Consider the following 22,039-nt stretch of genomic DNA (forward strand, 5'->3'; position numbering starts at 1 on the left):
ATACTAGGAAAACAAAAGGAGGGGTCTAATGAAGTTTCTTTGAGCACCTTGGGCCTGAAGAGCTCTAGAAAGCCAAGGTATAGTTATTTTCATATCCACTATTTCTCCTGCCTCTTGTTCTATCCTCTTTGGAAATGAAAGTTGGCCATCATTTTTGCTTAATAACCCTTCATGCAGTTGACATTGCTGTTCTCCATAAGTACCTCAAGCAAAATTTTAAAAAATTGCCTGAACTATAAAACAGCAATCTAGGGCTATGAGTCAGCATTTCACCTACACACAAAATCAAAATTATTTAAAATAGGTAACACATAATCTTTTCAAAAGACATATATACCTCCTTGGAGCTTTGAGAAAATTGGAGTTTGAAAGTTTATGAATAGTTTATTACATTTCAATAAGTGTATCATGAATCAATAAAGCAAAAGTTAAGGACAATGAGCTCATTACCAAGCCAGTTATTGATTCTCAAGTTCCAAAATAGAATAGTACAGGAAGGATATGGAGTAATAGGATTTTTGTGATAACAAAAATTTAAGTATCTTAGGAAGACAGACCTAAAGAAATTATGACACAAAGGAATTTTCAGCAGTTACTTAAGATGTTTATTCAAATTAATTTCTTCATCTTTTGGTAATTAGACATCTTATTTGGTGTTTACTCTTTAAAATATCTTTTCAAATAAAGTCAGAGGAGTTTGCAAAAAGTGAGTATTATTTTATTGATTCACATATTCTTTCAATTTCTTATGTATCTTCCTCTCTTGACTGTAAAAAAAATCTACCTTATTAGCTATCTATCATGTATCACCATTTTCATCAGCTCATGCTGTTCTAACAAAATACCATAGACTGAGTGGTTTGAACAACAGAAATTTATTTTCCCACAGTTCTGGAGGCTACAAGTTCAAGATCAAGGTGTCAACATGGTCAATTTTTGATAAGGGTTCTCTTGCTAGTATGCAGGGTAGCTCCCTTCTCACTGCATCCTCATGTGGTGGAGTGGAGAGAGCAAACAAGCTCTTTGGTGACTCTTCTTTTGAAGACTCTAATCTCATCATGAGGGACCCACACTTATGATCTCATTAACTCTAATTACCTCCCAAAACCCCATCTCCAAATACCATCAAGTTGGGGGACTTCAACATATGAACAGGGGCAGGGCACAAACATTAACTCACAAAAAAAAAACACTAGCTTGCAATCAGCAGGGAAATAACATAGAAAAGAACAAGTCAGCTTGTTTCCAAGTAATTCCTGTAGAAAGCTCCCCCTTTTCTTTTTTATAGTAATCTCATTAAGTAAGAAAGGACTTTCTAAAAAGCTTATGAACATTAATTTCACAAAGCAGTAACTTTTAAAAACCAAAGACAGAAAATGAGACATACATCATTTGGGAAAAAACTGAGAAACAGAGTATTAATTAACCAATTGGCATATTAAAGGAAAACAATTTTTAATTCTCATACCTTGTTCTTGTATCAACTAAAGATTCTTAAAATGATTTAAAGCACTTGGATGTCCTTGGAAAGTAAATATAATGCACAATAACATTTCTACATTACATTTTCACAGATATTATTAAAAGGAATAGTAAATCGCATTTTTTTAAATCACATTGTTTTCATTCAAAATATGGAAAACTAAAAAAAAAATATGGAAAACTGAAATAGTAAAACAAAACTGACAAAACTATAATCAGTTTGTGTGGGATTTTACCTAATTTTAATACAAATAGTTATTTTTATTACATGCTTCATACGTTTGAGGGTCTAAGAATTATTTTCCTTGATTGCACAAAACTGTTCATGCAAAATACTTAAAATACAGCTCTCTTAGAACATTTCCACAATGACTATCAAGTGAATAGAAAGTATTTTTCAAGTTTTCAAGTGGAAGTGTAGGGGAGAGCAGAATGAAAGGTGACGGAGACCCAGAGTTTGGTGATTTGGCAAGGCAAGGTCATCCAATTAGCAGGTTGCAGAGGGATGGATGGGATCCAGGATTTTCTTGTCTAAAAATGCCGCAGATTAGTGTATTCAAGAAGAGGAAGAACATCTAATTTTGTTGAGATCATTTTATACCAGAAAACAACTGAGAAACTAACTTTTAATTTTTCAAAACTCAATTAGGTGTGTGTATGGTCCATTGGTGTCCAGCTTTAACACTTGCCTGTTCCCATAAGTACCATGTTCCACTACAACCCCGGCTTCAGCACACTTGCTATTGGCAGCTAATTCTTTTTCACATAGAGTCACAAATTGGGAATAAAGTTCTAAGCCTTCTTCTTTTCCAGAGTTAGAGTGATACTGCATATTTCTTCCTTTTACTCTCCCCCCAAGGGTGGCTTGAGGGATGATAAGAACATTGCCAGGTAGATCCAATATAGACACGTGCTTGCCATTTTCTGCTTCACTTAACTTCACGTTTAATAGTGTATTAACTGGGTGGGGAAGAAAGGGAAACACCTTGAAGTGAGAAACAAACATGAAGAAAACCAATAATCAGTCAGCAAATCTCCTGTTTAAAATCATTTGCTGAAAAAAAATAAAATAAAATAAAATCATTTGCTGGCTCATGCTTTTTACCTCAAATCTCTACTCAGATTTAAAGAACTGCTCCATTAAGCTAAATGATCTAAGCATGAATAAGGCAAATTTCATGCAAAAAATGGTATGATATTTTAAATCCAAATGGGCAGTCAAGATTTCCTAACAATAAATTCATGCAGAAAGGACTAAAAATTTATACTGAAACCTCAAAATATTGTTGCCCCCAGGGGGATACACAAAAAGATTTTGCCTTTTTGTTTCTTTTTACATTCCATAAGAAAATCTCATTGGAAAAAGGCTATGATGAATCCTATTCACACCAAATTCTACTTTACAACAAAGAATATTAAGTAGAAATCTTGTAGTAACTTAACTGCCTAGAATTATAAGCTGAGACAAAGGTTCTAGGTTTATTCTGATTACAACCAGATAGTTTTGTAGTTTCATAACCTCAAAGGCACTATTTAACACAGTCCAATCATTTGACAAATTGTAACCCATGGGAGAAAGGTAATCATCAGAAATTCACTGTTATAACCAAAAATGTAAATCAAAAGGTATATTGGCATTATGTTCATATACACACAAGAAAACATGGTGTTATTTTATGGCATTTATGAAATTATACTCATAGCTAATGAGAACTGTCAAAAGCCATAAATATTGGGGTGCCCGGGTGGCTCAGTTGGTTAAATGTCTGCCTTTGGCTCAGGTCACGATCCCAGGGGTCCTGGGGTTGAGCTCTGTGTCAGGCTCCCTGCTCAGCAGTTTCTCCTTCTCCCTCTGCCCCCTCCCGGCTCGTGCTTGCTCTCTCTCTCAAATGAATAAATAAAATCATTAAAAAAAGCTATAAATATCTATGTGTAGCTAAAAAAAATCTCAATTTAGAAAAACTTTACATTTTCAAAACAATAAACAAAAGAAATATAAATATATTTAATAATATAAATATAATATAAATAGCCTTAAGGTCTTCTTGACTCCATAAAGGGTATAAATAGCTTTTGCTTATAAAGAATATTCCTTAGGGGCCTCAGGGTGGCTCAGTCGGTTAAGCATCCCAACACCTGATTTTGGCTCAGGTCATGATCTCAAGGATGGTTGAGACTGAGCCCCTTGTCAGACTATATGCTCAGTGTGAAATAGGCTTGAGAGTCTCTCTTTCCATGCTTGCAGACACATTCTCTCTCTCAAATAAATAAATAAATCTAAAAAAAAAAAAAAAAAGAATATTCCTTAGAAGACAAATGGTAAAAGAAACTATATAAATCTCACACTCTTCCCCAGTAATCAGGCTTGAAAAGGTATACTTTCTAGTAGGGTGGTCAAAAGTTTCAAGTATCGGAGGACCTGTAGTAAATACCAGTAAGGATTCAGTATGGTTGTCCCACTCTACAAATCAGGGAATTAATCTGGTAGAAATCTGCCACGATGAATATCCAAATGAATTCCTAAGCTGTGCATTAAGCACTATCAATTTTCAACTAATATCTATTTTAAAATACCTCTAAATTTTTTCTATTATGAATAGGGCTTTGCTATATAGCTAGCAGTTGTTATTGATCGCTTCTAAGGAAACTGTAACTCTCCACAGCACTTCGTTTCTAGGGAAATCTCAATCCAGCTATCCAGGCCTCAGGCTAGTAACAGACTAAGTAGACAGTTTTGGAATAACAGGTGAGAAAGGTAAGTACAATTTATTATACTTCCACACACCTCCCTCTACTGGCTATAACTGAGAATTCAATTAATGTTATTAGTTTATATATATCACTATGTAGAAGTATATAAAATACAAATGTCAGTAAGTAGAGTTAAAACGACACAATGGATTAATGGCATGTTGGAAACTCAAAGATCTTAAGACAGGTTATCAATCAAGTATCTCTAATGATATTTATGGGAAGTTAAGCTTTGACAGGTCCCTGGATCTCAGTTCAATTATATTGAAGATGAATTGTGAGAGATTCTGCACATCTCTATGTTAGCCACGTTACCCCAGACTCTATGGATGTAACTGGTTATGTTCCCAAGGGGTACCTGATTTGATTAGAAAGATCTGAATCCATGTAGGAAGTATGAAATGGAGTTTAATATTATCCCATCACACTGGCTTACTTTGCCTCCTGGAAAAAGGGAAGTACAAGCTAACACTATCAATAACAGTGGGACTTTTTTGCTTATAACTCACACCAGCAGAATGAGTTAGAGTCACAAGACTGAGAATCATACCAAAGTTTGGTTTTAGACTGTTCACTAAAAGTTATGGTAGACCTCCTAATTCATCAGTCTTACTGTATGTTTTCAAAGTGAATTTAGACAAATAAATCCTGGAAGCACACAGGATTTATTTACTATAACACAAAATGTAGCTTGGATTTGATTGGTTCATTTCATTTTATTATGATTCAGAGTCACTTAAAGTATGAAACAACTTTAGGAGTCAATCTTAAATCACAATGACAAAAATTCTCTTCCTGTTTTTGCATATTTCTAGTATACTTTTTATGGTCAATAAAGATTTAATTCAAGGCAAAATATTAACTTAGGAAAATGGACAGAATGTCCAATAACCAAGCAGTAGATCCTGGCAAATCATCCTCTGTAACAGGAGCCCTCATTTCATTTTCTCTCTTTTTTTAATGTTTATATCCTGCATGGGGCTTGAACTCACGATCTTGAGATCAAGAGCTGCATGCTCCATTGACTGAGCCAACCAGGGGCCCCTCATCTTCTCTTTAACCCTGTAAAGTTCCCCATTATCTTCCAGATTCAAGTTTCAAACCATCAGTTATTGTTTTCCCATTCTCTCCTATTGTAGTCCTTTAGTCTAGTTTTCATCCTCCGACAAAGATGTCAAACATGTTTGATGTCTTGGTATAAAATTTCGTCTAGGAGCTTTTAGCCTTTTGTCCCAGCTGTGTCTCATTGGACTATTTACCCTTGAGTTCCATTACCTAAAGCCCTTTTAGGTTAACTTCTGCATGTTGCAACTACCTATTTGTAAAATTAGTATTTCTTATTAACCCAACTAATGGGTATTGTCCTCTACAAATAAAGAGAATATAGCCTCTCCCCAACCTTAGGGATAGTGTCACGAACTCAGGTTGTTTGGTTTTTTGTTTTTCCTTTTTGTATGAAATTATTTTATCTTAAAATAGTATTTTTTTTAAATAGTATTTTTTAAAGATTATTTATTTATTTATTCTTGAGACACAGAGAGGCAGAGACCTAGGCAGAGGGAAAAGCAAGCTCCCCATGGGAGCCCGATGTGGGACTTGATCCCAAGATCCTGGGATCGCAACCTGAGCCAAAGGCAGATGCTCAAGCACTGAGTCACCCAGGTGTCCCTATCTTAAGACAGTATTTGATGTGGTGCATCTGAATCTATGTAATTATCACAAAGAATGTGCAGTGCTATGGACTATCCAGGAATTTGGAAAACTGCAGGCAGGTAAATTATAGTTCAGAGATAACTGAACATTCCTTGCTTTTCTGTCCATGGAGGAGGTGTGCTTCTGATAACAATGAGCTTTCTTCAAGATGAGAACCTTATGTTTATATACATTTATTTTAAAAAGTGGATAGTTAATTAAAAATTTTCCATAACAATGGTGAAAGACTTAGCTGTCCAGATTGTGGGACCCACATCTTCTACATTTAGTGTCACCTACATGCCCCTGTCAGGAACTGTGAGAGATAAGGAAACTATATTATGAAGCATCTGCCTCTTCCTATGTGGCCACTCTGCTTCTAACAAGTTTCTGTATCCTTCGCTGAATCTCAAGTGTGTTTTTTCTATGTGTGTATGTGTGTGTGTACACTCTTCTAAAGCAATCTATAAGCCATTTGAAATGGTGCAGATGTTTTGAAAGAATTCCACCATACCTGCTTACTTTAAACTTTGGAAAAGGCAAAAATAGTTAAAGCCAGCAACTGTAGAGTTCACTCATTTTAAAACTTACCAGTACAACTTAAGATTGTGCTTTTTACTCCTTCTGGTTCTTCTTTCTTTCTTTCTTTCTTTCTTTCTTTCTTTCTTTCTTTCTTTCTTTCTTTCTTTCTTTCTTTCTATTTATTTTTATTTATTCATGAGACACAGATATATACATATATATATATATATATATATATATATATAGAGAGAGAGAGAGAGAGAGAGAGAGAGAGGCAGAGACACAGGCAGAGGGAGAAGCAGGCTCCATGTAGGGAGCCCAATGTGGGACTTGATCCTGGGTCTCCAGGATCATACCCTGGGCCGAAGGCCGCACTAAACCGCTGAACCACCAGGCTGCACTCTTTTATTTATTTTTTAAAAAAATATTTTTAAATTTATTTGACAGAGATAATGAGCAAGAGAGCACAAGCACGGGAAGCAGCAGAGGGAGAGAGAAAAGCAGGTTCCTCACTGAGCAGGGGACCCAATGTGGGGCTTGATCTCAGTACCCTGGGATCGATCATGACCTGAGCAGAAGGCAGAGGCTTAACCGACTGAGCCACCCAGGTGCCCTCACTTCTACTTTTAACAAACAAACATCAAATACATACCCATTTTGGGAAGAAGTTCTTTATTAGCTCCCTTGAAAAAACACACATAGATTACTAATCCTCTCTGAACCTATGAGAAATCACCAGAGAAAACTCAGATTAGAAAAAAAATTCTACAAAAAGAAAAAAAAGAAAAAAACTTCTACATAGAGATATAGAGGTAAATGAATAAAATTTCAAAACTGTTATATAGAGATTAAATCCAAAGAAACACATTTTTATGACAGATTTTTAAAATATGTGAGAAAACAAAATCTTTTCCAACATATGGTCACCTTAATTATCATTTCTTGCAAAAATTAAGTTCAAGATATAACCAAGAGGGGTGAAAACCACAAGTTGTACCCTCAAACATTTACTTCTAATCAATTTACAATCTAACCACTTCCAGTCATTATGACTATGAACTGGCCTCCTCTCCCTTAAGTAAGGCCGACACTTAGAAATGTTTAGTTTTCAGAGCCCCATTTATTCAACACCAAATGGATTCACATTATATTAGATATGGCCAATGTATAAGCAATTGCATGACTGATGTCTTTTGACATCATTACTCTTTATTCCTCCTAATCCATTTATTTGCAGCTAATAAAACTAAGGGTCTGACTCTACTTCTATAAATTCCAAGAAACCGTGCAATTATTTTCATTATTGTCAGTGCTTTATATTTTTATTTTTTAAAGATTTTATTTATTTATTCATGAGAGACACAGAGAGAGGCAAAGACATAGGCAGAGAGAGGAGGAGGCTCCTTGCAGGGAGCCCAATGTGGGACTCGATCCCAGGACTCCAGGATCATGCCCTGGGCTGAAGGCAGGTGCTCAATCGCTGAGCCACCCAGGCGTCCCTGTCAGTGCTTTAAATCAACATAGTGATTTAGCCTTGGAAACTGAATTTATGACACTAAGTTCTACATCATGAGGTTGTCTGTTATTAGAAGTGTTTTTTTTTTTTTAGAGAGTGGGGGAGGGGCAGAGAAAGAGAGAGAAACCCAACCAGTCTCCACCCCCATTGCACAGACTGCCTAAGAGGGGCTCTGATCTCACAACTCTGAGGCTATAACCTGAGCTGAAATCAAGAGCTGGATGCCCAACTGGCTGAGCTACCCACGTGCCTCAGGAATGTAAGCTTTTAAATATAATGATGTGGGTATTTATTAGTTCTTGTAGAATATATAAGGAAAAACAGAAATGATAAATGACTCTGATTTTGCTGGTAAGTGAATCATTAAATTTTTTTATTTTGTAGATTAACCTTCTTGAGTCCAAGAGCTATTATAAAGATTAAACGAAATAATATTTGTAAAGTGATTAAAACAGTGCTTACTTCATAGTAAGAGCTATGTAAGTGTTTTTTTTTTGCTATGTGTTTGAGTATGTAAAAATAAATTTAAGGGCTGAAGCCCATTTTACAGTTTAATTTCCAAAGCACTTTACAGACATAAGGACTCTATCTGTTGTTTGCATTTAAGTTCAACTGTATCTTACAGGCTCTATGTGTTAGCTAACAGTCTTCTATATAGACATAAATGCAGTTTTGCACTCACACTCGATTTACCAGAAAACAAGTAATTTTTAAGAAGTGCAAATGTGCTTCTGGAATAAGCAATGGTCTCCCAAGCACACCCAGAGTAAGGAGCTAATAGGATGAATGTTACAGGTATCTGCACCACTGTCACAGGCCATGCCACTGGGATTTAGTACCAGCCAAAATCTCAAGCATATTCAGGGAAAATATCAGGCATATTCATATTTGGACACAATGTCAGAATTCAGCATCAAGTCATATGCAGAAAAAGACACCTGTTCTTTCCACCCATCATATTACTTCCTCAGTAAGGTCTTTTAGTTTATTCCAAAAATAGATCTTAAGTTGTGACTTACAAATTTCCCTCTTCAAGTCAGAACCACTTTCCTTGTAGCTTCTTTTGGTAGAAAACATTTTAAATATATAGGAAATTACATATAATCCTCACCACAGGTTTTTTAATTTTTTTTTTTTTAAAGATTTTATTTATTTATTCATGATAGTCACAGAGAGCGAGAGAGAGGCAGAGACACAGGCAGAGGGAGAAGCAGGTTCCATGCAGGGAGCCCGACGTGGGACTCGATCCCGAGTCTCCAGGATCGCGCCCTGGGCCAAAGGCAGGCGCCAAACCGCTGCGCCACCCAGGGATCCCTGGTTTTTTAATTTTTAAGATTTATTTATTTATTTTAGAGAGTAGAGACAGCGAGAAAGCATAGGCATGAGAAGGGGGAGGGGCATAGGGAGAGACTCTTTAGCAGATTACCGGTGGGGCACAGAGCCTGATGCAGGGCTGGATCCCACCACTCATCAGATCATGACCTGAGCGGAGACCAAGAGTAAGTTATTAACCAATTGAGCCACCCAGGTGCTCCTCTCACTATAATTTAAGAAAGTTCACTTCTTGGGAAGAAAAACATTAGCCTTTGACAGCAAAGGTCTAAATGAATAAAACTGAGAACACAAAGTAATCTTCAAATCTTTTGACAATTAAAACTATATATATATGTATATATATATATTTAAATTATAACTTCTAATAGCATAGGAAAGAGGATGCTTGAGAAAGAGGAAAAAATTTACTTTGTCACTACCTAATTACCTGTCAGCTCTTTATACTAATTTAGTTATGTGTGGGAGTGGAAGGGAAAGCTTTAGAATAGCGTTTAAAGTTTATCGACACAAACTTATAGTTTGGAAAACTGCATAAAATATCTGATTTTGCATAAGGAGATGCGGCATGAAGAACATAAAAAGATAAAAACGATGGAAGAAATCTAAATGATTAAGTCTGGAATTTATAGTCTCATGAGTTAACTATAAAAATAGACAATTCTTTGGATAGGATGACAAACATGAACAAAATTCCACAATATGGAAGAGAAATCAAGAGCTCAAAAGCGGGGGCTGGGGGGGTGCATAACAAAAACAAGAAACATGAATTTTTGAGAAGAAATGGGTAGAGGGAAATACAAGAATATTTCCACTTAATATATTAAGTGGAAAAACTCATTGGCTCTCTTCCCCGCACACCATTTAGATAAGAAAAATATTTCAGCTCAGCAATGTTTATAAATACTTCTAAATTAGCAGAGGGTAACAGATTCTGATTTAAGAATAACCACCCACATATCATAGTTTATAGGTAACATTTATTTAAACAATTTTATTTATTTATTCATGAGGAGGGGGCGCAGAGACATAGGCAGAGGGAGAAGCAGGCTCCCCGCAGTCCCCCTCTGATGCGGGATTCGATCCCGGATCCTAAGATCACGACCTGAGCCGAAGACAGACGCCAAACCGCTGAGCCACCCAGGCGTCCCTATAGGTAATAATTAACATAATGACTATGATTGTGTTGAAGAAAGCTAGATCTTGGACCGAATACAGCTGACGAGTGAAAAAGATGCTCCTAAATTTTCGAGTACCTCCAAAAGCCTTAACTATCAACTAATCTTTTTCTTCCTCTTAACTTACTCCAAAAATAGGTCAGGGGTGATGAAGAACATTACTTGGTTTTGCATAAACGTGGGGCAGGCTGTATGTATGTATGTATGTATGTATTTATTTATTGTCAGAGAGAGAGAGAGAGAGAGAGAGGGGGGGGGGCAGAGAGAGAAGCAGGCTCCATGCACCGGGACCCCGATGTGGGATTCGATCCCGGGTCTCCAGGATCGCGCCCTGGGCCAAAGGCAGGCGCCAAACCGCTGCGCCACCCAGGGGTCCCGCAGGCTGTTCTTTAAAAGGCAAATATTAAAGTAGAAGGAAATCCTATTAGTGTCAATGTTTCAAATTCTCTGGAGGAAACGCTGTTCAACACCACATTATACTAATAGTAGTAGTCTTTGTTTCTAGCAAGAAATATAATTTTTAAGTTTCTTGAAAAAAAAAAAGCAAGCTAAAAATTCCATGGGAAATCTCATTTTCTGTGGGCAACATAAGAGGGAATCCGGTGGGTCCTGGAGCACAAGTCAAAACAGGTCTTGAACATCTGCCAACGACTCTAACCTACAAGCTCAAACCAGACCAGCACTAACCAGCAGCAGCCCCAGCAGAGCGGAGGGCGTGGCAGGGCCCTCCCTCTGCTGAAGCGAAAGAGCGGAGACAGGCCTCAAGTCCACGGAGCTCCGGGGGGGCAGAAGGTGAGGGAAAGTTCCAATTCCCGCGGTCCTAACCAGAGGACACGCTCCTCCGCTGGCCCAACGGAGGGAGGTAAGAGGGAGAAGGTGCCAGAGAAGGCAACGCCGTAGCGGGGCAGGCCAAGCCCGGGAGGCCACCGCGGGAGAAGGCGGGCCGGCCGAGCGCAAGGCCGCACCCCGGCAGCACGTGCCACGGGGAGACGCGAGCGGCGGGAGGCCGATCACCAAGGCAACGCGGGAAGGGCCGCCCCTTCGCGCGGTACCGGGAGTGGCGGGGCCGACGTTACCTCCACCCACTGGCTCTCGGCGTCGCCCTCGGCTGGGCGTACTTGCAGCCTGGCGTGCAGGCACTGCTGCAGAAGCGCCCGCGCCTGAGGCATCCGGCAGCTGTCAGCCATGGCTCGAACCCGCGTGGCAACCCGACGCGTTCAAGGATCGCGCTGCGCAGGCTCCGCCTCCAGCGCGCAGGGAGGACGTGACGGGTCGTGGCGGCGGGACGTTCGTAAGGGCCCGTGGCGGCACCCGTAGAGGGGCGGGGCCTCTGCCTGGTTCCAGGGTGACCCGGATGTATGGTCTTCAGAGACAAGGTACTAGTTCCTAGGCCGAAGCTGGCCAACCTCGTAGAAAGCGCTCGGTGTGTCCTTTAAACGAGCGGAAAAACTCATTGGCTCTCTTCCCTGCGCACCGTTTAGAGAAGAAAACTATTTCAGCTCAGAAAGCCTAAGTTTCCAGACGTTAAGAAATTTTAAATCTGCTTGGGTCCTTATTATGCCCATTTTGAAGGTCGGTAAATAGAATCAATTGAATCGCAAAACAAGCAGGAAGTGCGATTAAAAGCTATAAATCTTTCAAAATTTTGCTTACTCCAGTCTATAAAACAACGATGCCTCCTCTATCAGGAATGCTGTAAATCACTCGGATGCTGTAGTTCCGGAAAGATGTTGGTATGCTGTGTGAACACACATTTGGAATTCAGTCTTTAGAAAATATCCTCACTAAAAGGATCCGCACTTAGCCAGGAAAGTGTGTCATTGTTAAAAAAAAAAAAAATTTAACCTGCTGCTAATACAAAAAACAAACAAACAAACAAACAAAAAAACCCGACATATTCTGATGCACGTAATGATCTAAATTTTGTGGAGTAAGTACATATTCTTCTTTCCCACACAACCTGTTTCTTGAGCATGCATCAGATTAGCATTATTTTTCTATGGGCGTGGAGGGTTTAGATGAGGAATAATGGTGTTACCATGATTGCATTACTCAGGTCATTGATTGGGGCTCAGTTGGCACAATATGCCTATACATTCAGGTCTGTTGTTTTGAAAGATGACATCATTGACAGTGTTGCTATCCATATAAAGTAGTGTGACTGAAGAAAATAATCCATGCATAATCAATGGTCCTTTCTACACAACATTGAAGCTGCCTGTTTGCTGGTTATCTGGCAGGCTGCCTTATTTTTATTTTTATTTTTTGTAAAAACCAAAAGCAAAATCTCATGTTATCTCTGATGGCTGCAGAGCACAGACAAGTTGTACTGTTCATGCCTTTATGTCATTATAACTGTTGAATCTGTTTTCTCTTCACCCCAAGACTCAAGCTTTACAGGGCTGTAAGGAACTTTGACATAAAGGCCTTTAGCCTTGACCCAGGGTAAGAGAGGACTATGATGTCCATTTGTATATGAGTACAGGAGACAGCAAGTTCTCTTGAAAATGGGATATATATAGTTCCCAGAGATCTTTCCACAGTGAAGGGAGTTTAGCAAATTGGGAAATAATTCTTGTGAATAGGTGGAGTCTGGTTGGTAATGGTTAATCTCTCAAAAATCACCAGTTGCTTTAAACTCTTGTGTTAGGTGAAAATGTTTTGGACACTACTGCAGGTGGTAGTATGTTGTGATTCACTTGTTCTTTCCTTCCACCTGTAGAGGGCAGTAGAGAGTAGGCACTAAAGTAGTCCTTTCTGTTTGTTTGTTTGTTTTTATTTTTTTTTTTTTGACCGTCTATTCTGCTTCCACAAAGAATTTAGGAAGGCAAGACATACATGCAATAAAATGGTAAAATGTGAATAAACATAAAGCACTAGAAGTAAAGAAAATAGAATTTTATCAGTAAGCCCCAGTGGGGGAAATTGGAAACAAACCACAGTTCTTGCCTTGAGTACTATTTAATCTTACAGAGGCTGGAAGAAATCTAGCCCCCCCCCCCCCCACTTGAAAGCTCAGAGATTTATATTTTTCAGTGGTTAGTGAGGGGATCAGGTTCTGAGAAATTCGTTCACACTAACTAAAATGGACACGAGGGATCCCTGGGTGGCGCAGCGGTTTAGCGCCTGCCTTTGGCCCAGGGCGCGATCCTGGAGACCCGGAATCGAATCCCACGTCGGGCTCCCCGGTGCATGGAGCCTGCTTCTCCCTCTGCCTGTGTCTCTGCCTCTTTCTCTCTCTCTGTGTGTGACTATCATTAAAAAAAAAAAAAGGACACGAATTGGGGTAGAACCAGAATACTAATTTATTCATTTGTAATTAAAAATACTGCTGTGACATAGAGTGGAAATTCTCACATAGTGCATGATTGACACCTTTTCCCTTGCTTTCAAGCATGTATACTGGGTCATGTTCAAGTCTCTTTACTAATTTACTATGAGAGAGAATCACTCTTCGCACAGGAAACTGAGGTTGGAAAGACCCATGTGGTTTCTGGCTTTAAGACACTTGCCACATGCATTAAGTCAGTGAGGAAAGAGGAAACAAACATATTTAAATGAGAACCTGAAACAAAAACTCCAATGGCAAATGCTCCAAACTGCAACAATATATTTTGTCATAGCCTCTTCCTACACATGTAGAAACGGAGGCCAGGAATGTTGATCCAGCCCAAACTCTTCTATATGGAAATACAAGGCCTGGGAAAACGACAGTTCCCCACCTAAGAGCTGAGTCTGTCTTTAACATGAATAGTTTGTATAACCAGGTAGGGGATGGCATTTGGAACTTGATTATTCTTTTTTTCAGTTTGCTTTTTTAAATTCTTATTTTCTTACTGCACCGTTTATTGGTATGTTGCCTAGGTAACTTGATATTGCAAGTGCTTTTTTTTTTTATAAACATGGCCTTTTTTTTAAAAATTTTTATTTATTTATGATAGTCACGGGGGGGGGGGGGGAGCAGAGACACAGGCAGAGGGAGAAGCAGGCTCCATGCACCGGGAGCCCGATGTGGGATTCGATCCCGAGTCTCCAGGATCGCGCCCTGGGCCAAAGGCAGGCGCTAAACCGCTGCGCCACCCAGGGATCCCCTGCAAGTGCTTTTAACCTGAAGGCAGTGATGTACATCTGGCGGTCTGTAGTGTTTCCCCCCGGTAGGCGGATAAATTATCTTCATCTTTGGGTTATTTTTGAGTTCTTAGTGTTGTGGTAACTTAGCAAAGCATTGCACAGCCTTTTGAATATTTGTATACTTGTGTTACCCATTTTGTCAAGTCAGGCCAAGCTGCTGTTGTAAGGGATTTTTTTTTTTTTTTAAGATTTATTCATTTATTTTAGAGAGGAGGGAGGTGGAGAAGGAGAGGCAGAGAGAAACTCAAGCAAACTCCATATTGAGCAGGGAGCCCAATGCAGGACTCAGTCTCAGGAGCCTGAGATCATGACCTGAGCCAAAACCAAGAGTTGGATGGTTCACTAACTGACTGTGTGACCCAGGTACCCCTGTAAGGGCTTTTTATAATTTAGACACCTGTATCCTTTGTAGGAAAAAAATTGTGAAACATTTTGAATGGACAGAAGAGATTTCTAGATAACCTTTTAAGGGAATGCTGGAGCCTCTGGGGATTCCTTTGGTCCTATAGGGCTATATAGGATTTGTATATGACTAGGCTGTCTTACAACTCTTTAGAGATAGAAGTTAACTTGTTGAACACAAATAGTAAGCAAATCAGTCTTATCCATAAAAATGTAAAATTTGATTATTACTCTGTAGATGCTGACTGATTTTGCCCATTTTGCATCCCTTTATAAATACATTTCAATATTCCCTTCCTGACTACATATGTATAGCACCTTAAGTTTTCTCTCTTTTGAAAATAAAGTTTAATTTTATAGTAGATTTAGATTTGTAACAAAGATGCAAAAATAGTACAGAGTTATATATACCTCACCCAATTCCGTCTTTTATTCACATCTCAAATTACTATGTTTGTCACAACTAAGGAACCAGCACTGGTACATTAATTAAACTCCATCCTTTATTAACATTTTGTTTATTTTCCACTAAATCCTTCTTCTGGATTCTATCCAGAATATCACATTGCATTTAGTAATCTTGTTTCTTCAGGCTGTGGCTGTTTCTCAGATTCTTCTTGTTTTTGATGACGTTGGCAGTTTTAGGGAATACTGGTCAGCTATGTTGTAAGATGTCCTTCTATTGGAATTTGATATTTTTCTCATGATTAGACCAGATTATAGGCTTCTGAAGGAGGATCACAGAGTGAAGTGCTGTTCTTATTACATCATATCAAAGGTACATGGTGACATGTCTTTTTTTTTTTTAAGATTTTATTTATTTATTCACGAGAGACAGAGAGAGAGAGGCAGAAACATAGGCAGAGAGAGAAGCAGGCTCTATGCAGGAAGCCTGATGTGGGACTCAATCCTGGCACTCCAGGATCACTCCTTGAGCCAAAGGCAGATGCTCAACTGCTAAGCCACCCAGGCATCCCGACAACATGTCTTTTTTACTGATGATAATCACTTTGATCACCTGGCTAAGGTGGTGTTTGCTAGGTTTCTCCAGAATAGTTATACCTTCCTCCTCTTTCCACAAAATCCTCTTTGGAAGTACATCCTTTAACATAGCCTATACTCAAGGGGTGTTACTATCCACCTTTCTGAGTGAGGAATATCAATATAAATTATTTGGAATTCTTCATACAGGAGGTTTGAGCTCTCTTTTGAACTGGTTGTAATATATGACTGACTTCTTCCTTACTGAGTTAAATATTAATGAAATAAAAATCTTTGACACATGTTGATTTTATATTTGTATGAGATTTACAACTCTATTCTTTTAAAACTTATCCTTTTGTATTCCCCTACCAAGATATGTTGTGGGAATTATCTTTTATATAGTTCTTTGACATCTGTGAGCCAATGCCTTACACCAATATATTATTTTAAAAAGAATATACTGAATATTATATATCATCAAAGAATATAAATTATTTTATCACACTAACTGTATCAGTCAGGGTCCCATCAGGAATCAAATATGTTCTAAATAGGATAACCTGGGAAAGTGTTATTTACAAAGGGACTGTTTACAAAGGTGTAGGTATAGGGGATCTATAGGGGTAGTATAGTAACCCAGGGCATAGTAGCAGCTGATATGTTTGTTGCTTGCCCCTTGGCCTGAAGGGAGAAGGGAAAGGAGTCTGGAATTGAGAGGTAGAAACTTAAGAGGAGTTCTGCTAAGAAGCTCAGCCAACTCCAGAAGACCCTTTTGGGAGGGAGTTAGGGGAATAAATACCGGACCCTGTTATCCATCTCTCTTGCATTTCCGCCCAGAACTCCCCACTGGAAAAACCCTACCAGGAATAGGGAAGCAGAGGACCTGTTGCTGACCCAGGCTCCAGGGCAGAAGGCAGGGTGGAGAATACTTGAATGTGGATCTGGAAGGCAAGCAAAAGACACTAAGCACACTGACTGAAGAGGTTTTTAAAAGCTACAATGGGGACTCTTTGGTCATCTTCTTGTTGGAAGAGGACAGCTGGGGAGACAGAGATAGCTACAGGTAACGTTTCTGATGAAACTCCTTAATTTCTCTATGAGTTTAGAGAGGTGAAGTTAGACTTTGTGAGTTATCAGTGTAAGATGAGCCAAGGTCCTTGCATACCTTCCTCTTCCCTTTTTTTTTTTTCTAGTTATTGGAACTATGACTAAGACATCAGAGAAGAAAGGTTGCTGGGATCCTTGCCTTTGTGAAAATGCGCTCTACACAGCCCAACTTGCTGCCTGGAGGAGATGGAGCTGCTGCTTCCAAGGAGTCTTGCAGAATTCGATAAGAGGCATATTACAGGGGGCCATTAAAGACTGAAATCCTGAAGAGCTCTCATGGAATCCTTTGTACCATAAGGGAAGAGACTCAGATCAGATTTGATTTGATATAGAAAAAATAATGAACCGTTTTTACTGTTTCTGAGTGTTGTAACTAAATAAAGTTCATATGGACTCCAGCAGGAAGTGAATAAATAATAGAGATTTCAATAATGAATTGTTCATATACACCTAAATCTTCTATTGCACTTGCTTGAGGTGGAGAAGAGAAAAGGCATTTCCCTTTTCCCTGGTTGTCTGTTCCTTTTGACAAGGGAAGTGAAAGAAATACTATAGATTCTTGGTTTGCTTAAGGAAGAACATTCTAAACCTCACAAATGGTATTAAAGTGCATGCTTGTATTTATCCAATTGTTTATTATAAATGTTTAGGGCAGCCCCGGTGGCGCAGCGGTTTGGCGCCACCTGCAGCCTGGGGTGTGATCCTGGGGACCTGGGATCGAGTCCCACATCGGGCTCCCTGCATGGAGGCTGCTTCTCCCTCTGTCTGTGTCTCTGCCCCTCTCTCTCTGTGTCTATGAATAAATAAATAAAATATTTAAAAAAATAAATGTTTATCTATTGTGTTAGATACCAAATTAAGTGCTAGAAATACATGAGAAATAAGATGCAGGTTTTACTCTCAGGGGTCTCAGGTTTTAGTGAAGAGACAAGGAAAACAATGGGGGAGCATTAGAAAAACTGTTTCTCTTTCCACCAGTGTATTCTTTCCCTCCTCATAGGGGAAGGACAGGACTTGGAAAGGAAATCACCTCCTGGAAGCCCTGAGTTCAACTAAACTGAGATGGCTGGCCTTAACTGGAGGGAAGATAAGGTCTTCAACTGAAACAATCTGACATAAACTAGATTTTCTGGGTCTATCACAACTAGTCAACTTTCTCTTCTCCTTTTATAGCACTTCCCTATATAGGAATCAAGCAACGTGCAGGGTTCCAAAGTACACTCCAGGCTTGACCTCCAACTCAAAAGGTTTTCCTTCCTTTAGGCCACAATCCAAAGTCTAATATTTTAAGTTACTGTGTTTGGGTGCACTTTGCTGGGCATGAAGCTGATTAAAGTAACTCCCATTAACTTGTGAATGAAACGTAACATTCTTAAAAGGTATATTTGCATTTTAATGAAAGTCCCTTAAGGCAAATTAATCTAATTAATGGAATGTGTGAGAGTTACTTTTTGTGGGAAGAAGGAAGTGGAATTACTCCTTAATTCTCCAGGTATGAAAGAGTTGCCACTCTCAGAGCCTCTGGATTCTCACCTCCCAGACACTACTCAGCACGATTCAATTTTGTTTCTCTTCCTGAGAAGCTAACCATTTTGAAAAGCTTTTTAGGTTAAGTACAATGGACATCATCATCTTTTGAATAGCTTTTATCTTTGGGGAAATTCCCATATTATGAGCATCTTTTTTCCTCTCAGGTGGAAATCAGAACTCAGCTCCCCAGTCTGCTTTGGGGCTAGGATGCAGGCATGCCAATCAGATACCTTCATGCAAGATTAAATTTGGAGGTGAACAATGTGAATAAATGGCTCTGCATGGGGCTTCTGTGTTCATCATGGCGGTGTTGGCAGAGCTCTCAGGCACAGGACAGTTCAAGACTTGATGCAGAAATGGCATTGGTGTCAGCAGCAGTAAAACCAAGTTGCTGGTATTTGAGGTTCAGTAGAAGCAGTAGCAGAAGCTGGCGCTATTAACTGAAATAGAGAACACCAATGACAAGGTTCCTGATCTGGGTGGTTCTGTGGCAAAGTTTTGGGTACTGTTACTCGAAACTCAGTCTTGAATATTTCTCCAGCCACCCCGATAATTCTGTGAGCTACTTAATATCATTTAATAAATTGGCTTTTGGTCAAACCAGCAGAATGAAATCTACTGCTTGCAAATAATTGACAGAGGACTCATCTTCAACTTTCCCCTCTGTTTTGACATCTCAGCAGAATATACAGGAGAAGACTTTCCATCCCCACTCCTACTGTTTTAGTTCAGGCCACATCATCTGTTACCTGGATTACTCCAATACTGTCCAGTTTGACCACTCACCTCCAGTTTTGATCTCTTCATCAGAGCAGCCAGAGTGATGTTCTTAAAATGAAAATTGAATTCTATCACTCTTTGGCTGTAGATCTTGTAGTGACTCCCTAATGCCCTCAGAATAAAGTCTAGGATGGAGTCCCAACTCCTTGGCAGGGGCTTTCAAGATGGAGGTCTAGTTGACTTTTCCTGCTCATCTTGGTCATGCCTGCTTCTCACATTTATACTCCAGTCATACTTTTTTCTTGCTCTGAACCAGCAATAATGGATCCCCTGGGATCTAATTAGAAATGCAGAATCTTGGGGCACCTAGGTGGCTCAGTTGGTTAAGTGTCTGACTCAATTTCAGCTGGGGTCATGATCTCAGGGTTGTGAGATTGAGGCCTGAGTCTGGCTCCTCCCCTCAGATCAGAGTCTGCTTGTCTCCCTTTCCCTCTACCCCTCCCCCACATGTGTGTGCTTGCTCTCTTTCAAGTAAATAAATACTTTTTAAATTTGTAAAATATTTTATTTACTTATTTGAGAGAGGAAAGTGCACAAGCAGGGAGAGGGTCAGCAGAAGAGGAAGAAGCAAACACCCTGCTGAGCAAACCCCTGATGTGGGGCTGGATCCGAGGACCTGAGATCCACGACCCCAGCCAAAGGCAGACGCTTAACCGACTGAGCCACCCAGATGCCCCCAAAATAAATTTTTTTTTAAGATTTTTATTTATTTATTCATGATAGACATAGAGAGAAAGAGAGGGGGTCAGAGACACAGGCAGAGGGAGAAGCAGGCAGAGGAAGAAGCAGGCTCCATGCAGGGAGCCGGACGCGGGACTTGATCCTGGGTCCCCAGTATCACGTCCGGGGCCAAAGGCAGGCACCAAACCACTGAGCCACCCAGGGATCTCCTAAATCTTAAAAAACAAAACAAAACATAAGCTTAGCCTTACTCCATTTTGGATGAAATACTATCAGCGTTTTAATAAGATCGGTAGGTGATTTGTATGCATATTTACATTTGGAAGGTGCTGCTTTATGGCATCATGCTTTCTTTCCTTCTGGGGCTTTTACACATTCTGCTTCCTTCTTTGTATTACCCTTACCCTTCTTTATATATTTAACCGTTCTCCAAGATTCATCTGGGAAAACTCTGACTAGTGAAAACTGGTTGGGATCCCTGGGTGGCTCAGTGGTTTAGCGCCTGCCTTTGGCCCAGGGCGCGATCCCGGAGTCACAGAATCGAGTCCCACGTCGGGCTCCCGGCGTGGAGCCTGCTTCTCCCTCAGCCTGTGTCTCTGCCTCTCTCTCCTCTCTCTGTGACTATCATGAATAAATAAATAAGTCTTAAAAAAAGAAGTTATTAAAAAAAAAAAAAGAAAGAAAACTGGTTGATTTCCTCAAACATGGCACTTAATCCTTTGTGCCATAATGACCTTTTAACTTCTTTTTCTTTCCTCCTAAACAGAGGTTTCTGTTCTGGTTGTCCTTAGAGTCAGCCTAAGAACTTAAAACAAACAAACAAACAAACAAAAACCCAGATACCTGGATCCTATCGCTAGAGATTTTGGTTTTAATTGATTTGAGTAAGGCCTCAATACTGGTATTTTAAAAATTGTTCCAGATAATGATAACATGGAGCCAAATTCAGCACCAGCACACAAGACTTTAAGCTCCTTGAAGATAGGGATTGTGTCTTTCCGCTGTTGTAGTCTCAGAGCTCAGATTCTCATATTGCAGGTACATAAACTATACTAGTATGTTTCACAGGGCTATGGATTTGGTATCTGTTGTGCACACCATGCTACCTTACACTCCAGACCCCGCATATGTTAGCAGCTGGGCATTCATCTCATTAAAACAAAGAGCCATTTCTTGAGGAAAGAAGTTGAGCTGGCATTTGAAACATGTCTCTAGTCATCTCTGAATTCTTTTCTTGAGTCAGTTTGATCCTGATATAATGAAGCAGGTTTACATAATTGGATGCTAATAGGCACATTGTTCTGAAGGACTATCTCCAAATACTGGTTCCAAAAACAAAGCCACTAAGTCTTTGTTTATAAACCTCTTAGGTCCTCAGAATTCAAAATGGGAGATTGGTGAGATCAATACAACTATAATAGATTTTCTCAAAGTTAACCATAGTTTTATGAGAAGTTAAAAAATATATTCTGGGAGAATTTTCTTAAGTTTACATCCCCATTTTCTTAAAATTTAAAGTGACAAGTTAAAAAAATACCTCTTAATAATATATTTATCTAGTGTTTTGTATTTTAGAAGCAACTTCATATCCACTTCTCATTTAAGAGCTGTCCCCATATTATAGATGAGGAAGCTAAGGCTCAGAAAATTTGGATAACCTGCCTCATATAAAACACTAAGCTAGAGGCAAAGCCAGACCACCACTCAGATCTCCTGATGATAAGCTCAATGCTACTTTTTAACTTTTACTTTGTGTGTGGATCCTGACATTTTCTAGGCATTTGTTTGATTTTTGCAGCCAAAAAGGTGACTTCTGTTGAAATAAATGTATTAGGTAGATCTGGGCCCAGCCTCACTGCCTCCTAGCAGTGACCTCAGGCAGTGAGTATAATAGTTAAGAGCATGGGTTCTAGTACCAGGCTGCCAAGGCTTATAATACTGGTTCTTCCAA

General features: G+C 39.4%; 1 protein-coding gene and 1 long non-coding RNA gene across 10 annotated transcripts; one reads left to right on the forward strand and one right to left on the reverse strand.

Moving 5' to 3' along the window:
• Positions 1-2,091: 2,091 nt before the first annotated feature.
• On the reverse strand, positions 2,092-11,763 carry DTD2 (D-aminoacyl-tRNA deacylase 2). Of its 4 annotated transcripts, XM_077908955.1 has the most exons (4): positions 11,550-11,692; positions 9,390-9,445; positions 7,100-7,169; positions 2,092-2,442 (listed from the first exon to the last, which is right to left on the reverse strand). In XM_077908955.1, exons 2-4 carry the CDS (start codon positions 9,432-9,434, stop codon positions 2,117-2,119), a joined length of 441 nt encoding a protein of 146 aa, XP_077765081.1. In that variant the 5' UTR covers positions 9,435-9,445; positions 11,550-11,692; the 3' UTR covers positions 2,092-2,116. The 4 variants fall into 4 exon arrangements, 3 of the variants coding, with proteins under 3 accessions (XP_077765081.1, XP_077765079.1, XP_077765080.1); XM_077908953.1 differs by lacking the exon at positions 9,390-9,445 and having other exon boundaries at positions 11,550-11,761; XR_013385955.1 differs by lacking the exon at positions 9,390-9,445 and having other exon boundaries at positions 2,298-2,467; positions 11,550-11,617.
• Positions 11,764-11,855: 92 nt separating this feature from the next.
• Positions 11,856-17,926, forward strand: LOC144320416 (uncharacterized). 6 transcript variants are annotated; one of them, XR_013385960.1, is made up of 4 exons: positions 11,856-12,045; positions 12,132-12,206; positions 16,828-17,053; positions 17,184-17,926. It is a non-coding gene; the product is annotated as an uncharacterized LOC144320416 (long non-coding RNA). The 6 variants fall into 6 exon arrangements; XR_013385957.1 differs by lacking the exon at positions 12,132-12,206; XR_013385959.1 differs by lacking the exon at positions 11,856-12,045 and having other exon boundaries at positions 12,052-12,206.
• The last annotated feature ends 4,113 nt before the right edge of the window (positions 17,927-22,039 follow it).

Source organism: Canis aureus, chromosome 9, assembly GCF_053574225.1.
Source record: "Canis aureus isolate CA01 chromosome 9, VMU_Caureus_v.1.0, whole genome shotgun sequence".
Classification (NCBI taxonomy): domain Eukaryota; kingdom Metazoa; phylum Chordata; class Mammalia; order Carnivora; family Canidae; genus Canis; species Canis aureus.

What these genes read in the sequence shown, in the direction of transcription:
- DTD2 (XM_077908953.1), bottom strand. Translation starts at nt 11,660, where the DNA reads ATGGCTGACAGCTGCCGGATGCCTCAGGCGCGGGCGCTTCTGCAGCAG. An exon ending in CCGAGAGCCAGTGGGTGGAG is followed by an intron (nt 7,170 to 11,549) that starts GTAACGTCGGCC and finishes GATTTCTCATAG; the next exon opens with GTTCAGAGAGGATTAGTAAT. An exon ending in AGAACTTCTTCCCAAAATGG is followed by an intron (nt 2,443 to 7,099) that starts GTATGTATTTGA and finishes TTCCCCACCCAG; the next exon opens with TTAATACACTATTAAACGTG.